A 21,331-nucleotide genomic window follows, 5' to 3' on the forward strand; every position below is an offset into this window, starting at 1 on the left:
ATATATATGCACACATATATAAAATGTATATAGTATGTATATACATGTATACAATACAGCATGTGTGTATATACAGTGTATAGAAAAAATTTAATTATGCAATATTTTCCTCAAAAAATATTTCAAAGCAGAATTTTGTATGTGAAGTAATTGTAATTGGAGCCTTAAATAGGGCAATAATTCATAACAACATTGATTTTGACTCATTTGTATTTTTTGAGCAATGACAGTTTTAGAGTCAACATTGCAACTTTTTCCCCGATACAATTCACCTGTTTGGTCTTTGAGTCTTTATGGGGTTTTTTTCCCCCGTATTTTTAGAATGTACTGTGGCCATTAAAAAAAATTAGCTGTGGACCACAAATGGCCCCCGTGCAGCACTTTGGCCACCCCTGTTCTAAACTGTAAGAGGCTGTCAAAAAGAAACATTTCCATAGGCATCACGATTACTTGCATTTTATTCGCTGGGCACACCATGACTCAGTGGTGGGCCCCAGCGGACAATTCCCAGCATGCATCAGCAGCGTCCACCCCTCTGAGGATGATGCCGGAGGTCCGCATCCCGCATGTCTGACATGTGCGGCGTGTGCGATATCTCAGTCCTCTGTGGCCGAGGTGAGACAAGAGGCGACCTAGATAGCGAAAGGCTAATTTGCAGCGTCGCTCAGACAGTGAGAGGTCGCACTCGCTCTGCCGGGCGGCGAAGGCGAAGAAGTGGGCGAGATGACAGCGAGCAACACTGACCGCCGCCGGCTAGAAAGCTTAATTTCTAACAGATGAAGTGTCACAAAAATACTCCACAGAATACACTTCTCATGATCTCACATCATAAAGGCGACAAAACAAAAACTTCCATGGAGGACTTCTCAAACAGACTAAGAATCAGGACTGGTTTGCAGTTGAAACATTGCAGTGATTCTGCAGAATTCATTTAAAAGACAAATGTTTGTATGTATGTACATATATATATATATATATATATATATATATATATATATATATATATATATATATATACACACACATACCCAAAAGCAGTGAAGTTGGCACGTTGTGTAAATGGTAAATAAAAGCAGAATACAATGATTTGCAAACTAACTAATATTCAATTGAATAGACTGCAAAGACAAGATATTTAATGTTCCAACTGAGAAACTTATGTTTTTTCTGCAAATAATCATTAACTTAGAATTTAATGGCAGCAAAACATTGCAAAAAAGTCGGCACAGGGGCATTTTTACCATTGTGTTACATGGCCTTTCCTTTTAACAACACTCAGTAAACGTTTGGGAACTGAGGAGACACATTTTTTAAGCTTTTCAGGTGGAATTATTTCCCATTCTTGCTTGATGTACAGCTTAAGTTGTTCAACAGTCCGGGGGTCTCCGTTGTGTTATTTTAGGCTTCATAATGCACCACACATTTTCAACGGGAGACAGGTCTGGACTACAGGCAGGCCAGTCTAGTACCCACACTCTTTTACTATGAAGCCACGCTGTTGTAACACGTGTTTTATAATAATAATAATAACAATACATTTTACTTATAAGGCGCCTTTCTGGGCACTCAAGGACACCGTACAAAATCAAAACAATAAAATCAATTGGATAAAAACAACAACAACAACAAAAATCGATAAGATTTGATAAGTCTTGCTGAAATAAGCAGGGGCGTCCATGATAACGTTGCTTGGATGGCAAGATAAGTTGCTCCAAAACCTGTAAGTACCTTTCAGCATTAATGGTGCCTTCACAGATGTGTAAGTTACCCATGCCTCAGGCACTTATACACCCCCATACCATCACAGATGCTGGCTTTTCAACTTTGCGCCTATAACAGTCCGGATAGTTCTTTTCTTCTTTAGTCCGGAGGACACAATGTCCACAGTTTCCAAAACAATTTGAAATGTGGACTCGTCAGACCACGGAACACTTTTCCTCTTTGCATGAGTCCATCTTAGATGAGCTCGGGCACAGCCAAGCCGGCGGCGTTTCTGGGTGTTGTTGATAAATGGCGTTCGCTTTGCATAGTAGAGATTTAACTTGCACTTACAGGTGGAGCGACAAATTGTAGTTACTGACAGTGGTTTTCTGAAGTATCCCTGAACCCATGTGGTGATATCCTTTACACACTGATGTCGCTTTTTGATGCAGGGATCGGAGGTCCGTAATATCATCGCTTACGTGCGGTGATTTCTCAAGATTCTCTGAACCTTTTGATGCTATTACGGACCGTAGATGGTGAAATCCCTAAATTCCTTGCAATAAAATAGAAATGTTGTTCTTAAACAATTTTCTCACGCATTTGTTGACAAAGTGGTGACCCTCGCCCCATCCTTGTTTGTGAATGACTGAGCATTTCATGGAAGCTGCTTTTATACCCAATCATGGCACCCACCTGTTCCCAGTTAGCCTGTTCACCTGTGGGATGTTCCAAATAAGTGTTTGATGAGCATTCCTCAACTTTCTCAGTCTTTTTTGCCACTTGTGCAAGCTTTTTTGAAACATGTTGCAGGCATCAAATTCCAAATGAGCTAATATTTGCCAAAAATATCAAAGTTTTCCAGCATCTTGTCTTTGCAGCGTATTCAAGTCTTCAGTATATTCGGTCACTTACTGTACAATGTCTGCTCGTTATCGACTCATTCCACTTCAGTATGGTGCAGACTCGCCGTGCTACGCTCCAACTGCTTCACCGTGTTAACTAGCTGCGCGCTCGGGCCTTGTTTTGGAAGATTTTTTTTCTTTAATTCAATGAATTTCACCCACGCCTTCTTCTCAGTACTCACGGTGTTCCTTTACAAACAAAGTTATGTCCATCTCTAGCTGAAAGCTCGAGTGACGCCACGCCCGGTTGCCGACTCAGTGGCTTTTTGCATTCAGCACTTGGTGATCACTCCAGCAGCACTGAGAGCGGACACAGGCAAAGTACCTCGACGTAATGTTGCAATTTTCTAATGCCAACAAAGGAGTTGACTCCCCAAAAACGCTCCGTCAGTAAAGTAAGGCTCCACTTTTCCAAAAATGCGTTAGCTCGATGCTAATATACATCGGCTTTGCTATCGACATGCTTATGATTGGCATTAGCGATTTTAACACCTCCAAATCTGTTAATGAAAACTACAACTACGATGTATGTTACAATCAATAATAAGTACAATATTTACAGTATTAACCCTTTGTAGGGCACAACAGACTGAACTGCCCAACACACCATAAACTATACAGGACTGTATATGATCATTCACAATAAAACAGAATACAACAACTTGACAGCAGTTATTATAATCAGCTTGTAATTAAAAAAAACAACTACATTTTATTATCAAAAACAATTATTATTCATTAAAACACACAAAAGTAACAAAAATTGGTACCGCTGAGTACCTGTATCGATTCTCAGGTACCAGGAATCGGTACTGTACAGGTTCAAATGTGAACGATATCTATTCTTATACACACATTCAAAATGTACAGTATTAGAAAGGATCCAGTAACAAATGTGTCCGCATCATTCCACATGAATTATTGTGGCTACCAGTGTTGCCAAAAACCGCAATTAACACCCCAGTTTAACTTAAAGACAGCATATGCATATTACCATGAATTGATTAACGTGGACCCCGACTTAAACAAGTTGAAAAACGTATTCGGGTGTTGCCATTTAGTGGTCAATTGTACGGAATATGTACTGTACTGTGCAATCTACTAATAAAAGTTTCAATCAATCAAAAATTCCAGGCGGTTATTAATAAATATGTTTTTCATATCTATCAAATAATAACAATAAAATAAATATGAAAGATTTCCGCTGATGTCGTATCGGATCAATATCGGTATATGACAATACTCAAAGGTCCAACATCGGTATCGTATCAAAACATTGTGAATTTGTAGGGCGCAACAGACTGAACTGACCAACACACCATAAACTATACAGGACTGATAATTGAGACTAGAGTTGTCCGATAATATCGGCCGATAAATGCTTTAAAATGTAACATCGGAAATTATCGGTATCGGTTTTCTTATTATCGGCATCGTTTTTTAAATTTTTTTTTTTTATTAAATTAACATGGAAAACACAAGATACACTTACAATTAGTGCACCAACCCAAAAAAACTCCCTCCCCCATTTACACTCATTCACACAAAAGGGTTGTTTCTTTCTGTTATTAATATTCTGGTTCCTACATTATATATCAATATATATCAATACAGTCTGCAAGGGATACAGTCCGTAAGCACACATGATTGTGCGTGCTGCTGGTCCACTAATAGTACTGACCTTTAACAGTTAATTTGACTCATTTTCATTAATTACTAGTTTCTATGTAACTGTTTTTATACTGTTTTACTTTCTTTTTTATTCAAGAAAATGTTTTTAATTTATTTATCTTATTTTATTTTATTAATTTTTTTTAAAAGTACCTTATCTTCACCATACCTGGTTGTCCAAATTAGGCATAATAATGTGTTAATTCCACGACTGTATATATCGGTATTGGTTGATATCGGTATCGGTAATTAAGAGTTGGACAATATCGGAATATCGGATATCGGCAAAAAGCCATTATCGGACATCCCTAATTGAGACTGAGGAAAATTCACAATAATACAGAATACAACAACTTGACAGCAGTTATTATAATCAGCTTGTAATAAAAAAACAACTATATTTTATTATCAAAAACAATTATTATTCATCAACACACACAAAAGTAACACAAATTGGTACCGCTGAGTACCCCTATCGATTCCCAGGTACCAGGAATCGGTACCGTACAGATTCAAATGTGAACGATACTTAAAAGCTCGAGTAAGACCGGATGTTTTGGTCGGATCTTACTGTGTTCATCAAGTTCATAGTGTTGAGTGTTCATAATTCGCTACGGCAATTTTTATTTTATTTTCTTTAAATGTCGAGGACGCTTGTAACTCCAATTTTTGCTTGCAACTAAAAGCGTAACAATTAGCCGAGAGACAGCTCCTACCTCAAAATACTCGGTAATGGAAGTTCCACTGTATAACTAAAATAGGCAGTTCCTGCAGGAATTGCGTGTGAATGCCTGAAGTTGAACTGAAATGCTGACAGAATGTAGTATGAATGTAAGAATAGTTTCAATGTTTGAATGTTGAAGAGCTGACGCTGAACTGAAATGCTAAATTGTTCAAACGCTGAAATAATTTGAATGTTGAAATGGTTTGAATGTTGAAGAGTTTGAATTTCCGGAGAAACCGGAATTTGGTTTGGAACTTGGGAAAGTGTCAGTTTGAATGTCCAGGATGAGTGGAATGTGTTAAAGTTGGAATGGTTTGAATACCGGTAGGTTGAAAAATGTAGGAATTGTTCAACTTTGAAAATGTCCCATTCATTTCAATGGGAACTTCCTGGAATTTTGGGAAGAGCGGGATTTTTTTGAAAATGATTAGGAGCATGGATGTCCTGAATGAGCTGAATTGGTTGGTGTTGGAATCGTTTAAATCAGTCAAGAAATTTTAATTTTGTAACAGTTTTTAAATTGAGAAATTCCTGGAATTTCGGGAAAACCGGGAATTTTTCTAGTTCCTTAACCAACTTGTTTTTTTTTCCTGAATATGTAGAGTGTTTTGACCGTGGAACGGTTGAAATGGGCTGAAAAATGTGAAAGGAGTAGTCGAATTCAAGAAGGGTGGAAATAGGTTACCAAAAAACGTGAATTGTTGAATGTGTAAAAATGGTAGTTTGAATGTCCAGGATGAGTTGAATGTGTTGAAGGTGGAATGGTTTGAATAGGTTGAAAAATGTGGGAATTGTGGAAGTTTAAAACATGTCCAATTAATTTTGAGTGGGGAAAATGCAACAAAAAAAAGGAATTAAGGGAAATTTGGGAATTTATTTTTAGAATTGTTGAAGTAGCGCACACAATTCCTGAACAGGCTGAATATGTTGAACAGTTTGAATTAGATGAAAAATGTGGTAATTGTGGAACTTTGAAGAATGTCCCGTAGATTTCAATGGGAATTTCAGAAAAATTGTGAATTTCAGGAAAAGCGGGAATTTGTTTGAAAGTGGTAAAAAACTTGAATGGTCTAAATAAGTTGAAATGGTTGGAGTTTCAATTTTTCAAATCGGTCGAGAAATGTTGAAGTAGTAACATGTTGAATTGAAAAATGGTGTTACGGAATTCCTGGAATTTTGGGAAAACCAGGAATTTTTCCAGTTAAAAAAACAACTTTCTTTTTTTTCCTGATTAAGAGGAATGTTTTGATGGTGGAACGGTTGAAATGCGTTGAAAAATGTGGAAGGAGTAGTCGCCAGAAAAAAGGGTGGAAATAGGGCTTTGGAAAAGCAGGAGTTATGGCAAATCCTGGAATTTTTTGGAACTTGAAAAAAGAGTTGTTTGAATTTCCAGAATGGTGAACAGAGTTGAAGGTGGAATGGTTTGAATAGGTTGGAAAAATGTGGTATTGGTGGAAGTTGGAAAAATGGCCAATTCATTTTGAATGGGGAAAATGCAAAAAAAAAAAAGGAAATCCGGGAAACATTTTTTAGAATGGTTGAAGTAGAGCACACAATTCCTGAACAGGCTGAATATTTTGAACAATTTAAATTAGATGAAAAATGTGGTAATTGTGGAACTTTGAAGAATGTCCCATAGATTTCAATAATAATTTCAGTAAAAATTGGGAATTTCGGGAAAAGCGGGAATTTCTTTAAAAATGGTGAAAAAAAACGTGAATGGTCTGAATGAGTTGAAATGGTTGGAGTTAAAAAAATTCAAATCGGTCGAGAAATGTTGAAGTAGTAACATGTTGAACTGATAAATGGTATTACGGAATTCCTGGAATTTTGGGAAAACCGGGAATTTTTCCAGTTCAAAAACAACTTCCTTTTTTTCCTGATTAAGAGGAATGTTTTGACGGTAGAATGGTTGAAATGCGTTGAAAAATGTGGAAGGAGTAGTCGTCAGAAAAAAGGGTGGAAATAGGGCTTTGGAAAAGCAGGAATTAAGGAAAATCCTGGAATTTTTTGGAACTCGGAAAAAGGGTAGTTTGAATTTCCAGGATGAGTTGAATGTGTTGAAGGTGGAATGGTTTGAGTGGGTTGAAGAATGTGGGAATTGTGGAAGTTTAAAAAATGGCCAATTCATTTTGAATGGGGAAAATGCAACAAAAAAAAAGAATTAAGGGAAATTTGGGAATTTATTTTTAGAATTGTTGAAGTAGCGCACACAATTCCTGAACAGGCTGAATATTTTGAAGTTGGAACAGTTTAAATCAGATGAAACATGTGGTAATTGTGGAACTTTGAAGAATGTCCCATAGATTTCAATGGGAATTTCAGAAAAATTGGGAAAAGTGGGAATTTGTTTGAAAATGGTAAAAAAAACAAAAACTTGAATGGTCTAAATAAGTTCAAATGGTTGGAGTTAAATCTTTTCAAATCGGTCGAGAAATGTTGAAGTAGTAACATGTTGAATTGACAAATGGTATTACGGAATTCCTGGAATTTTGGGAAAACCAGGAAATATTCCAGTTAAAAAAACAACTTTCTTTTTTTTCCTGATTAAGAGGAATGTTTTGACGGTGGAACGGTTGAAATGTGTTGAAAAATGTGGAAGGAGTAGTCACCAGAAAAAAAGGGTGGAAATAGGGCTTTGGAAAAGCAGGAGTTATGGAAAATCCTGGAATTATTTGGAACTTGAAAAAAGAGTTGTTTGAATTTCCAGAATGGTGAACAGAGTTGAAGGTGGAATGGTTTGAATAGGTTGGAAAAATGTGGTATTGGTGGAAGTTGGAAAAATGGCCAATTCATTTTGAATGGGGAAAATGCAAAAAAAAAAAGGAAATCCGGGAAACATTTTTTAGAATGGTTGAAGTAGAGCACACAATTCCTGAACAGGCTGAATATTTTTGAACAATTTAAATTAGATGAAAAAATGTGGTAATTGTGGAACTTTGAAGAATGTCCCATAGATTTCAATGATAATTTCAGTAAAAATTGGGAATTTCGGGAAAAGCGGGAATTTCTTTAAAAATGGTGAAAAAAAACGTGAATGGTCTGAATGAGTTGAAATGGTTGGAGTTAAAAAAATTCAAATCGGTCGAGAAATGTTGAAGTAGTAACATGTTGAACTGATAAATGGTATTACGGAATTCCTGGAATTTTGGGAAAACCGGGAATTTTTCCAGTTCAAAAACAACTTCCTTTTTTTCCTGATTAAGAGGAATGTTTTGACGGTAGAATGGTTGAAATGCGTTGAAAAATGTGGAAGGAGTAGTCGTCAGAAAAAAGGGTGGAAATAGGGCTTTGGAAAAGCAGGAATTAAGGAAAATCCTGGAATTTTTTGGAACTCGGAAAAAGGGTAGTTTGAATTTCCAGGATGAGTTGAATGTGTTGAAGGTGGAATGGTTTGAGTGGGTTGAAGAATGTGGGAATTGTGGAAGTTTAAAAAATGGCCAATTCATTTTGAATGGGGAAAATGCAACAAAAAAAAAGAATTAAGGGAAATTTGGGAATTTATTTTTAGAATTGTTGAAGTAGCGCACACAATTCCTGAACAGGCTGAATATTTTGAAGTTGGAACAGTTTAAATCAGATGAAACATGTGGTAATTGTGGAACTTTGAAGAATGTCCCATAGATTTCAATGGGAATTTCAGAAAAATTGGGAAAAGTGGGAATTTGTTTGAAAATGGTAAAAAAAACAAAAAACTTGAATGGTCTAAATAAGTTCAAATGGTTGGAGTTAAATCTTTTCAAATCGGTCGAGAAATGTTGAAGTAGTAACATGTTGAATTGAGAAATGGTATTACGGAATTCCTGGAATTTTGGGAAAACCAGGAAATATTCCAGTTAAAAAAACAACTTTCTTTTTTTTCCTGATTAAGAGGAATGTTTTGACGGTGGAACGGTTGAAATGTGTTGAAAAATGTGGAAGGAGTAGTCACCAGAAAGAAAGGGTGGAAATAGGGCTTTGGAAAAGCAGGAGTTATGGAAAATCCTAGAATTTTTTGGAACTTGGAAAAAGGGTAGTTTGAATTTCCAGGATGAGTTGAATGTGTTGAAGGTGGAATGGTTTGAATGGGTTGAAGAATGTGGGAATTGTGGAAGTTTAAAAAATGGCCAATTCATTTTGAATGGGGAAAATGCAACAAAAAAAAAGGAATTAAGGGAAATCCGGGAATTTTTTTTGAATTGTTGAAGTAGCGCACACAATTCCTGAACAGGCTGAATATTTTGAAGTTCGAACAGTTTAAATCAGATGAAACGTGGTAATTGTGGAACTTTGTAGAATGTCCCATAGATTTCAATGGGAATTTCAGAAAAATTGGGAATTTCGGGAAAAGCGGGAATTTGTTTGAAAATTTTAAAAACTTGAATGGTCTAAATAAGTTCAAATGGTTGGAGTTAAATTTTTTCAAATCGGTCGAGAAATGTTGAAGTAGTAACATGTTGAATTGAGAAATGGTATTACGGAATTCCTGGAATTTTGGGAAAACCAGGAATTTTTCCAGTTAAAAAAACAACTTTCTTTTTTTTCCTAATTAAGAGGAATGTTTTGATGGTGGAACGGTTGAAATGTGTTGAAAAATGTGGAAGGAGTAGTCGCCAGAAAATAAGGGTGGAAATGGGGCTTTGGAAAAGCAGGAATTAAGGAAAATCCTGGAATTTTTTGGAACTTGAAAAAAGGGTAGTTTGAATTTCCAGGATGAGTTGAATGTGTTGAAGGTGGAATGGTTTGAGTGGGTTGAAGAATGTGGGAATTGTGGAAGTATAAAAAATGGCCAATTCATTTTGAATGGGGAAAATGCAACAAAAGAAAAGAATTAAGGGAAATTGGGGAATTTATTTTTAGAATTGTTGAAGTAGCGCACACAATTCCTGAACAGGCTGAATATTTTGAAGTTGGAACAGTTTAAATCAGATGAAACATGTGGTAATTGTGGAACTTTGAAGAATGTCCCATATAGTTCAATGGGAATTTCAGAAAAATTGGGAATTTTGGTAAAAGCGGGAATTTGTTTGAAAATGGTAAAAAAAAAAAAAAAAACGTGAATGGTCTAAATAAGTTCAAATGGTTGCAGTTACATTTTTTCAAATCCGTCGAGAAATGTTGAAGTAGTAACATGTTGAATTGAGAAATGGTATTACGGAATTCCTGGAATTTTGGGAAAACCAGGAATTTTTCCAGTTAAAAAAACAACTTTCTTTTTTTTCCTGATTAAGAGGAATGTTTTGATGGTGGAATGGTTGAAATGCGTTGAAAAATGTGGAAGGAGTAGTCGCTAGAAAAAAAGGGTGGAAATAGGGCTTTGGAAAAGCAGGAATTAAGGAAAATCCTGGAATTTTTGGGAACTTGGAAAAAGGGTAGTTTGAATTTCCAGGATGATTTGAATGTGTTGAAGGTGGAATGGGTTGAAGAATGTGGGAATTGTGGAAGTTTAAAAAATGGCCAATTCATTTTGAACTGGGAACATTTAACAAAAAAAAGGAATTAAGGGAAATTTGGGAATTTATTTTTAGAATTGTTGAAGTAGCGCACACAATTCCTGAACAGGCTGAATATTTTGAAGTTGGAACAGTTTAAATCAGCTGAAACATGTGGTAATTGTGGAACTTTGAAGAATGTCCCATAGATTTCAATGGGAATTTCAGAAAAATTTGGAATTTCGGGAAAAGCGGGAATTTGTTTGAAAATGGTAAAAAAACAAACTTGAATGGTCTAAATAAGTTCAAATGGTTGGAGTTAGATTTTTTCAAATCGGTCGAGAAATGTTGAAGTAGTAACATGTTGAATTGAGAAATGGTATTACGGAATTCCTGGAATTTTGGGAAAACCAGGAATTTTTCCAGTTAAAAAAACAACTTTCTTTTTTTTCCTGATTAAGAGGACTGTTTTGATGGTGGAACAGTTGAAATGCGTTGAAAAATGTGGAAGGAGTAGTCGCTAGAAAAAAAGGGTGGAAATAGGGCTTTGGAAAAGCAGGAATTAAGGAAAATCCTGGAATTTTTGGGAACTTGGAAAAAGGGTAGTTTGAATTTTCAGGATGATTTGAATGTGTTGAAGGTGGAATGGGTTGAAGAATGTGGGAATTGTGGAAGTTTAAAAAATGGCCAATTCATTTTGAATTGGGAAAATTTAACAAAAAAAAGGAATTAAGGGAAATTTGGGAATTTATTTTTAGAATTGTTGAAGTAGCGCACACAATTCCTGAACAGGCTGAATATTTTGAAGTTGGAACAGTTTAAATCACATGAAACATGTGGTAATTGTGGAACTTTGAAGAATGTCCCATAGATTTCAATGGGAATTTCAGAAAAATTTGGAATTTCGGGAAAAGCGGGAATTTGTTTGAAAATGGTAAAAAACTTGAATGGTCTAAATAAGTTGAAATGGTTGGAGTTAAAAAAAATGTAAATCAGTCGAGAAATGTTGAAGTAGTAACATGTTGAATTGAGAAATGGTATTACGGAATTCCTGGAATTTTGGGAAAACTGGGAATTTTTCCAGTTAAAAAAACAACTTCCTTTTTTTTCCTGATTAAGAGGAATGTTTTGACGGTGGAACGGTTGAAATGCGTTGAAAAATGTGGAAGGAGTAGTCGTCAGAAAAAAGGGTGGAAATAGGGCTTTGGAAAAGCAGGAATCAAGGAAAATCCTGGAATTTTTTGGAACTTGGAAAAAGGGTAGTTTGAATTTCCAGGATGAGTTGAATGTGTTGAAAGTGGAATGGTTTGAATGGGTTGAAGAATGTGGGAATTGTGGAAGTTTAAAAAATGGCCAATTCATTTTGAATGGGGAAAATGCAACAAAAAAAAAGGAATTAAGGAAAATTTGGGAATTTATTTTTAGAATTGTTGAAGTAGCGCACACAATTCCTGAACAGGCTGAATATTTTGAAGTTGGAACAGTTTAAATCAGCTGAAACATGTGGTAATTGTGGAACTTTGAAGAATGTCCCATATAGTTAAATGGGAATTTCAGAAAAATTGGGAATTTCGGGAAAAGCGGGAATTTGTTTTAAAATAGTAAAAAAAAACTTGAATGGTCTAAATAAGTTGAAATGGTTGGAGTTAAAAAATTTCAAATCGGTCGAGAAATGTAGTAACATGTTGAATTGAGAAATTCCTGGAATTTTGGGAAAACCGGGAATTTTTCCTGTTAAAAAAACAATTTCCTTTTTTTTTCCTGATTAAGAGGAATGTTTTGATGGTGGAACGGTTGAAATGCGTTGAAAAATGTGGAAGGAGTAGTCGCCAGAAAAAAGGTGTGGAAATAGGGCTTTGGAAAAGCAGCAGTTATGGCAAATCCTGGATTTTTTTGGAACTTGAAAAAAGGGTAGTTTGAATTTCCAGGATGAGTTGAATGAGTTGAAGGTGGAATGGTTTGAATGGGTTGAAAAATGTGGGAATTGGTGAAAGCTTGAAAAACGGCCAATGCATTTTGAATGGGAAATCTGGGAAAAGCCCGCAATTCCCAAATAGGCTGAACAGCTACTTGGATGTTGGAACGGTTTGAATCGGGTGAAAGTGTGGAAGGTAGAGCGCGCCGAGATCTGGAGAAGAAGATGAATAAAAAATGTTAGTCTCTTGACTGATAGCACTGATTTTTTTTTTAGTGATTTTTGTTTTGTTTTGCCGTTGATGCTTGATAATTTAAATGAAAAGGTTTATGAATCTCTGACCTACCCTGGGTTCATTTGTGATGCCTTCCTCACTCATCATCACCGCTCGCATCGCATCATCAGCCAGTGACAGGGTCGTTAAGCAAACGAGGGCCGTATGCTAATGCGAACTGTCTCCCATCGGGGTGGGCGAAATTTGTTGAAAATGATGTCATTTCTTCATCGTGATGAAGTATTAATCAGCCGGAAGGATGGAACGATAAATAGTAGGGGTGTCAAAAAAAAAAAAGATTTTAGAAATAATCGCGATTCTTAATTGATTATTTTTTATTTATTTATTTATTTTTTTTAAATCTGTCCTGTCCAGCCACTTTATTGAATGTTTGGGTATGATTGTATTAAATAAAACCAGTTTTATTTTTTTTAAGTAAAATAGCAATTTATTTATTTATGTATCTATTTTATGGAGGAATGTAGGTGGCGACTTGTCCAGGGTGTACCCCGCCTTCTGCCCGAATGCAACTGAGATAGGCTCCAGCACCCCCACGACCCCGAGTGGGACAAGCGGTAGAAAATGGATGGATCGATGGATGTACAAACCCTGTTTCCATATGAGTTGGGAAATTGTGTTAGATGTAAATATAAACGGAATACAATGATTTGCAAATCCTTTTCAACCCATATTCAGTTGAATGCACTACAAAGACAACATATTTGATGTTCAAACTCATAAACTTTATTTTTTATTTTTTTGCAAATAATAACTAACTTAGAATTTCATGGCTGCAACACGTGCCAAAGTAGTTGGGAAAGGGCATGTTCACCACTGTGTTACATGGCCCATCCTTTTAACAACACTCAGTAAACGTTTGGGAACTGAGGAGACACATTTTTGAAGCTTCTCAGGTGGAATTCTTTCCCATTCTTGCTTGATGTACAGCTTAAGTTGTTCAACAGTCCGGGGGTCTCCGTTGTGGTATTTTAGGCTTCATAATGCGCCACACATTTTCAATGAGAGACAGGTCTGGACTACAGGCAGGCCAGTCTAGTACCCGCACTCTTTTACTATGAAGCCACGTTGATGTAACACGTGGCTTGGCATTGTCTTGCTGAAATAAGCAGGGGCGTCCATGGTAACGTTGCTTGGATGGCAACATATGTTGCTCCAAAACCTGTATGCACCTTTCAGCATTAATGGCGCCTTCACAGATGTGTATGTTACCCATGCCTTGGGCACTAATACACCCCCATACCATCACAGATGCTGGCTTTTCAACTTTGCGCCTATAACAATCCGGATGGTTCTTTTCCTCTTTGGTCCGGAGGACACAACGTCCACAGTTTCCAAAAACAATTTGAAATGTGGACTCGTCAGACCACAGAACACTTTTCCACTTTGTATCAGTCCATCTTAGATGAGCTCAGGCCCAGTGAAGCCGACGGCGTTTCTGGGTGTTGTTGATAAACGGTTTTCGCCTTGCATAGGAGAGTTTTAACTTGCACTTACAGATGTAGCGACCAACTATAGTTATTGACAGTGGGCAATAAATACTGATAAAGTTGAGGAATGCTCATCAAACACTTATTTGGAACATCCCACAGGTGAACAGGCAAATTGGGAACAGGTGGGTGCCATGATTGGGTATAAAAGTAGATTCCATGAAATGCTCAGTCATTCACAAACAAGGATGGGGCGAGGGTCACCACTTTGTCAACAAATGCGTGAGCAAATTGTTGAACAGTTTAAGAAAACCTTTCTCAACCAGCTATTGCAAGGAATTTAGGGATTTCACCATCTACGGTCCGTAATATCATCAAAGGGTTCAGAGAATCTGGAGAAATCACTGCACGTAAGCAGCTAAGCCATGACCTTCGATCCCTCAGGCTGTACTGCATCAACAAGCAACATCAGTGTGTAAAGGATATCACCACATGGGCTCAGGAACACTTCAGAAACCCACTGTCAATAACTACAGTTGGTCGCTACATCCGTAAGTGCAAGTTAAAACTCTCCTATGCAAGGCGAAAACCGTTTATCAACAACACCCAGAAACGCTGTCGGCTTCGCTGGGCCTGAGCTTATCTAAGATGGACTGATACAAAGTGGAAAAGTGTCCTGCGGTCTGACAAGTCCACATTTCAAATTTTTTTTGGAAACTGTGGACGTCGTGTCCTCCGGAACAAAGAGGAAAAGAACCATCCGGATTGTTATAGACGCAAAGTTGAAAAGCCAGCATCTGTGATGGTATGGGGGTGTATTAGTGCCCAAGACATGGGTAACTTACACATCTGTGAAGGCGCCATTCATGCTGAAAGGTACATACAGGTTTTGGAGCAACATATGTTGCCATCCAAGCAACGTTATCATGGACGCCCCTGCTTATTTCAGCAAGACAAAGCCAAGCCACGTGTTACAACAGCGTGGCTTCATAGTAAAAGAGTGCGGGTACTAGACTGGCCTGCCTGTAGTCCAGACCTGTCTCCCATTGAAAATGTGTGGCGCATTATGAAGCCTAAAATAGCACAACGGAGACCTCCGGACTGTTGAACAACATCAAGCAAGAATGGGAAAAGAATTCCACTTGAAAAGCTTCAAAAATTGGCCTCCTCAGTTCCCAAACGTTTACTGAGTGTTGTTAAAAGGAAAGGCCATGTAACACAGTGGTAAAAATGCACATGTGCCAACTTTTTTGCAATGTGTTGCTGCCATTAAATTCTAAGTTAGTGATTATTTGCAAAAAAAAAAAAAAAGAAGTATCTTGTCTTTGCAGTCTATTCAATTGAATATAAGTTGAAAATGATTTGCAAATCATTGTATTCTGTTTTTATCTACCATTTACACAACGTGCCAACTTCACTGGTTTTGGGTTTTGTATTAGAAAGCACGGACAGGAAAAAATACACGTTCTGTCTCATATAAGGACTGAATGATGGAAAGTGTATTTTCCTCGGTTTATTCCGATCACGTTGTGTTCTTTCAAGTATCCTCACCGTCTCCATTTGACACCAAGCGGTTATGACTCACTTGGAAGAAGAAGAAAAAGAGCAGAAGATGCGTTCGCCACAAAGTGAGCAGTCCCACTCAGCAGACTCTTTAACGGACAAATCTCGCACTCCAGCTACAGCAATGGAGACAAAAGTATTTGGCCACCTGGTCATGGAAATGTTCGACCAAGATAGTGCTGGTCAGGTTTTTTCTGTTACGCCTCCCCGAAGGAAAGGAAAACATTTGTGATTTTACTAGACGGAACAGCAACAATGCAAAAATATCACAAAATCGTTAGCTTCAAGAATAGTGCTGTGCTTTTAGCTCAGTAGTCAGCACGCTGGGTTCGCAGTAGGAATAAAAACAAACAAACAATGCGAGAGAGAGAGAGAGAGAGAGAGAGAGATAGAGAGAGAGAGAGAGAGAATCGCTTCACCAAAGCTGGGTCGTCTGTGATTGGCAGCCATGAACACCAATCATTCGCTGCACTGCAAAAAGTCAGTGTTCAAAAACAAGAAAAAAAAGGAAAAAAAATTAGGGGTATTTTTTTTGAATTAAGCAAAATTATCTGCCAATAGAACAAGAAAATTCAGCTTGTCAAGACTTTCCAAAACAAGTAAAATTAGCTAACCTCAATGAACCCAAAAATACCTTAAAATGAGTATATTCTCACTAATAACAAGTGCACTTTTCTTGGTATTGACCTTTTTGCTCAATGTGTTGGAAAATATTATTAAATGAAGTACATGCTAGTGCCATTATCATGACATAATGCTCAGCATCATGATTTGTTTTTTTTTCATGCTTGAAGTAAGGAATGATTAGTAGTTTTATACTTGTGAGTGTTGATGACACAGCTTTGCATCAGTTGATATTCTAGTTTCAAGCATGTTTTACTCAATGTTTATCAATCAATGTTTATTTATATAGCCCTAAATCACAAGTCTCTCAAAGGGCTGCACAAGCCACAACGACATCCACGGTTCAGCGCCCACATAAGGGCAAGGAAAAAACTCACAACCCAGTGGGACGTCGATGAGAATGACTATAGGGGGGACCGGATGCAATGGACGTCGAGTGGGTCTGACATAATATTGTGAAAGTCCAGTCCATAGTGGATCTAACATAATAGTGAGAGTCCAGTCCATAGTGGATTTAACATAATAGTGAGAGTCCAGTCCATAGTGGATCTAACATAATAGTGAGAGTCCAGTCCATAGTGGATTTAACATAATAGTGAGAGTCCAGTCCATAGTGGGGCCAGCAGGAGATCATCCCGAGCGGAGACGGGTCAGCAGTGCAGAGATGTCCCCAAGCGATGCACAGGCGAGCGGTCCACCCCAGGTCCCGACTCTGGACAGCGGGCACTTCATCCATGGCCACCGAGGGGGCCCAGTCTGGATTGGGAAAAAAACTTCCATAGCAAAGCGCATATACATATTACAACATACAAACCCCGTTTCCATATGAGTTGGGAAATTGTGTTAGATGTAAATATAAACGGAATACAATGATTTGCAAATCCTTTTCAACCCATATTCAGTTGAATGCACTACAAAGACAAGATATTTGATGTTCAAACTCATAAACTTTATTTTTTTTTTGCAAATAATAATTAACTTAGAATTTCATGGCTGCAACACGTGCCAAAGTAGTTGGGAAAGGGCATGTTCACCACTGTGTTACATGGCCTTTCCTTTTAACAACACTCAGTAAACGTTTGGGAACTGAGGAGACACATTTTTGAAGCTTCTCAGGTGGAATTCTTTCCCATTCTTGCTTGATGTACAGCTTAAGTTGTTCAACAGTCCGGGGGTCTCCATTGTGGTATTTTAGGCTTCATAATGCACCACACATTTTCAATCTGAGACAGGTCTGGACTACAGGCAGGCCAGTCTAGTACCCGCACTCTTTTACTATGAAGCCACGTTGATGTAACACGTGGCTTGGCATTGTCTTGCTGAAATAAGCAGGGGCGTCCATGATTACGTTGCTTGGATGGCAACATATGTTGCTCCAAAACCTGTATGCACCTTTCAGCATTAATGGCGCCTTCACAGATGTGTAAGTTACCCATGTCTTGGGCACTAATACACCCCCATACCATCACAGATGCTGGCTTTTCAACTTTGCGCCTATAACAATCCGGATGGTTCTTTTCCTCTTTGGTCCAGAGGACACGATGTCCACAGTTTCCAAAAACAATTTGAAATGTGGACTCGTCAGACCACAGAACACTTTTCCACTTTGTATCAGTCCATCTTAGATGAGCTCAGGCCCAGCGAAGCCGATGGCGTTTCTGGGTGTTGTTGATAAACGGTTTTCGCCTTGCATAGGAGAGTAGGAGAGATGTAGCGACCAACTGTAGTTACTGACAGTGGGTTTCTGAAGTGTTCCTGAGCCCATGTGGTGATATCCTTTACACACTGATGTCGCTTGTTGATGCAGTACAGCCTGAGGGATCGAAGGTCAAGGGCTTAGCTGCTTACGTGCAGTGATTTCTCCAGATTCTCTGAACCCTTTGATGATATTACGGACCGTAGATGGTGAAATCCCTAAATTCCTTGCAATAGCTGGTTGAGAAAGGTTTTTCTTAAACTGTTCAACAATTTGCTCACGCATTTGTTGACAAAGTGGTGACCCTCGCCCCATCCTTGTTTGTGAATGACTGAACTTTTCATGGAATCTACTTTTATACCCAATCATGGCACCCACCTGTTCCCAATTTGCCTGTTCACCTGTGGGATGTTCCAAATAAGTGTTTGATGAGCATTCCTCAACTTTATCAGTCTTTTTTGCCACATTTCCCAACTTCTTTGTCACGTGTTGCTGGCATCAAATTCTAAAGTTAATGATTATTTGCAACAAAAAAAAAAGTTTATGAGTTTGAACATCAAATATGTTGTCTTTGTAGCATATTCAACTGAATATGATTTGCATATCATTGTATTCCGTTTATATTTACATCTAACACAATTTCCCAACTCATATGGAAATGGGCTTTGTATGTGTGTGACGTATATTTTTGTGGATGCATGTTTGTGTGTAAGCCTGCAGCGTGTCTCTGTTAAGCGGCCTTGATGTCGTGCAGTCGCTAGTCCAAAGTCAACAACAACAGGTGTGTGTCCATGAGAGACAAGACGGGAGTGTGTTGTGTCTTCGCCGCACTGTCCTTCAGGAGAGTCTCGGAGCCAGGGAAACAATCCAAATTTTGCTTTTCACTCTAAACTGTCCATGACTGGTCCTCAGAATCCTTCGGGGCAGACAGTCCGATGTGATCCAAAATCACAAGAGTGTCCACAGTTCTTCTCGCATCCTCGGTACTTTGAAGACTGTCAGCAACTTCCAATTTGTCGACAAACCAGAGCAACGCCTACTCCAGGGGTCGGCAACCTTTACCAGTCAAAGAGCCATTTTGACCAGTTTCACAAATTAAAGACAACAATGGGAGCCACAAAAATCTTTTGAAATTTAAAATGAAATTACACTGCATACAAAGTTTTTTTCATGCTTTGTGCTATGTATAAACCAAGGGTCTCAGACACGCGGCCCACACCTTAATATGGAAATTGAATATTAGTGCGGCCCGCAGGTTTTATATGAATGGCGCTTGACAGCGTCATTCTGTCAACCTTCCCGATTTTTCCGGCAGACTATGAATTTTAGGGCAACTGTTCTATCGATCGTGCCGTGATGGTACAGCATTTAGCGCCCATTACAACCAGCGTGTCGTCCCAGCCACACGTTGTATGGGGCTTCTGCTTGCTCACGTAAGTGACAGCAAGGCATACGTTGTCAACAACCACACAGGTTACACTGACGGTGGCGGTATAAAAAACTTTAACACTCTTACTAATAATGCGCCACACTGTGAACCCACACCAAACAAGAATGACAAACACATTTCGGGAGAACATCTGCACCGTAACACAACAGAACAAATACCCAGAATCCCATGCTATCTCTTCCGGGCTACATTATACACTACCGCTACCAAACCCCGCCCACCTCAACCGACGCACAGAGGGGGGGGTTGCTGTGTGAGGGAGCAGGTTTGGGGTGGGGGCGGGGTTTGGTGGTAGCAGGGGTGTATAATGTAGCCCGGAAGAGTCAGGGCTGCATGGGATTCTGGGTATTTGTTCTGTTGTGTTTATGTTGTGCTACGAAATGTGTTTGTCATTCTTGTTTGGTTTTGGTTCAAAGTGTGGCGCATTATTAGTAAGAGTGTTAAAGTTGTTTTATATGGCCACCGTCAGTGTAACCTGTGTGGTTATTGACCAAGTATGCCTTGCTGTCACTTACGTGTGCAAGCAGGAGATGCATAAAACAAGAGGCTGGGCTGGCACACTGTTTGTACAGATTGTAGAAGGCGCTAAATGCTGTACGGTCATGGCACGCCCTTATTATTAATGTAAGGGTGAAAATCAGAGAATATTAATCCCGGGAGATTTCTGCGAGAGGCACTTAAATCCGGAAGTCTCCCGGGAAAATCGGGGGGTCGGCAAGTATGCAGCTGAGCCGCATCAGAGTGATCAAAGAGCCGCATGCGGCTCCGGAGCCGCGGGTTGCCGACCCCTGGCCTACTCCAATCAGCAGATGTCCTGTTGTCATAATTGAGAATAGGTAGATATCTTCACATCCTCGACAGAAAAGGGTCGCCAGGCACGCGGCACTCCTTCTTCTCCCAAGAGTCCGTCGTGTGTCCAGCAACAACAACAAACAGGTTCCCCCAAACCCAAGATCTTGTCAATTTCGTTGAGGCCAGTTAAATAGTTCCAATGTTGATTTGGAGAGCAGTGCAAAAAGAGGCAACGAAAAAGTTAAGACAAGACAAAGAAGCAAGCAGGAGAGATAAGGGAGAGGGAAGGGGAGCGTCCACCCTCGATGAGTGCCAGAGAGAAACTCAGGAGCACAAACAATAATAATGTGTGTTGATTTTTTAAAAATCAAAATGAAGAAGTCTGGATTCCTGAGCATTTGTAATGCACAGCGGGGTTGGCAGCATGATACTGATAAAGCATGGTCCCCGCGGGTCACACTATTAGAGAAGAACTGGACTACAAACACAACCTGTCATTGATGTCTTGGTTCGGAGCATTTACACTCCTGTAATCGTGCAGATTGACGGCAATCAAGGCTTTCTTTTCTTTGCAGGGCTTGCAGGTGAAGGCTGATTACATCCCGCTGCTGCAGTCCTTGGCGACGTTTGGCTGGAGGCTCACCTGTGTGCTGCCGACACCTGTCGCCAAGACTAACAGGTAATCTTTGCTCCAAACTTTGTTCACCAAATACCACCTAAGAAAAAAAAAACAAAAAAACACTTGGCTCTCCATGCACCACCATAATGACTAACATTGAAATACAGTAGCGTAGTAGGCCTAAGTCAGTGGTCCCCAACCACCCGGTACCGGTCCACGGACCGATTTGTACCGGGCCGCACAAGAAAAAAAAAAAATATATATATATATATTTTTTTTTTTTTAAATTAAATCAACATAAAAACACAATATATACACTATATATCAATGTATACCCATACAGTCTGCAGGGATACAGTCCGTAAGCACACATGATTGTATTTCTTTATATATAAAAAAAAAATAATAAAAAAAAATATATATATATATATTTTTTTTTTTATTAAATCATCATAAAAACACAATATATACACTATACATCAATGTATACCCATACAGTCTGCAGGGATACAGTCCGTAAGCACACATGATTGTATTT

The 21,331-nt window shown here is 38.6% G+C and overlaps 1 protein-coding gene across 3 annotated transcripts in view; it reads left to right on the plus strand.

Annotated features, from left to right (window-relative positions):
- rftn1b (raftlin, lipid raft linker 1b) overlaps window positions 1-21,331 on the plus strand; it is a 346,988-nt gene that overhangs the window by 290,631 nt on the left and 35,026 nt on the right. For all 3 annotated transcript variants that reach the window (XM_061956676.2, XM_061956684.2, XM_061956666.2), the window contains exon 8: window positions 20,750-20,853. In XM_061956676.2, coding sequence (XP_061812660.2) covers window positions 20,750-20,853 — 104 coding nt within the window. The remainder of the gene's footprint in view (window positions 1-20,749; window positions 20,854-21,331) is intronic.

The sequence above is a fragment of the Nerophis lumbriciformis genome, linkage group LG04 (genome assembly GCF_033978685.3).
Source record: "Nerophis lumbriciformis linkage group LG04, RoL_Nlum_v2.1, whole genome shotgun sequence".
NCBI classification, from domain to species: domain Eukaryota; kingdom Metazoa; phylum Chordata; class Actinopteri; order Syngnathiformes; family Syngnathidae; genus Nerophis; species Nerophis lumbriciformis.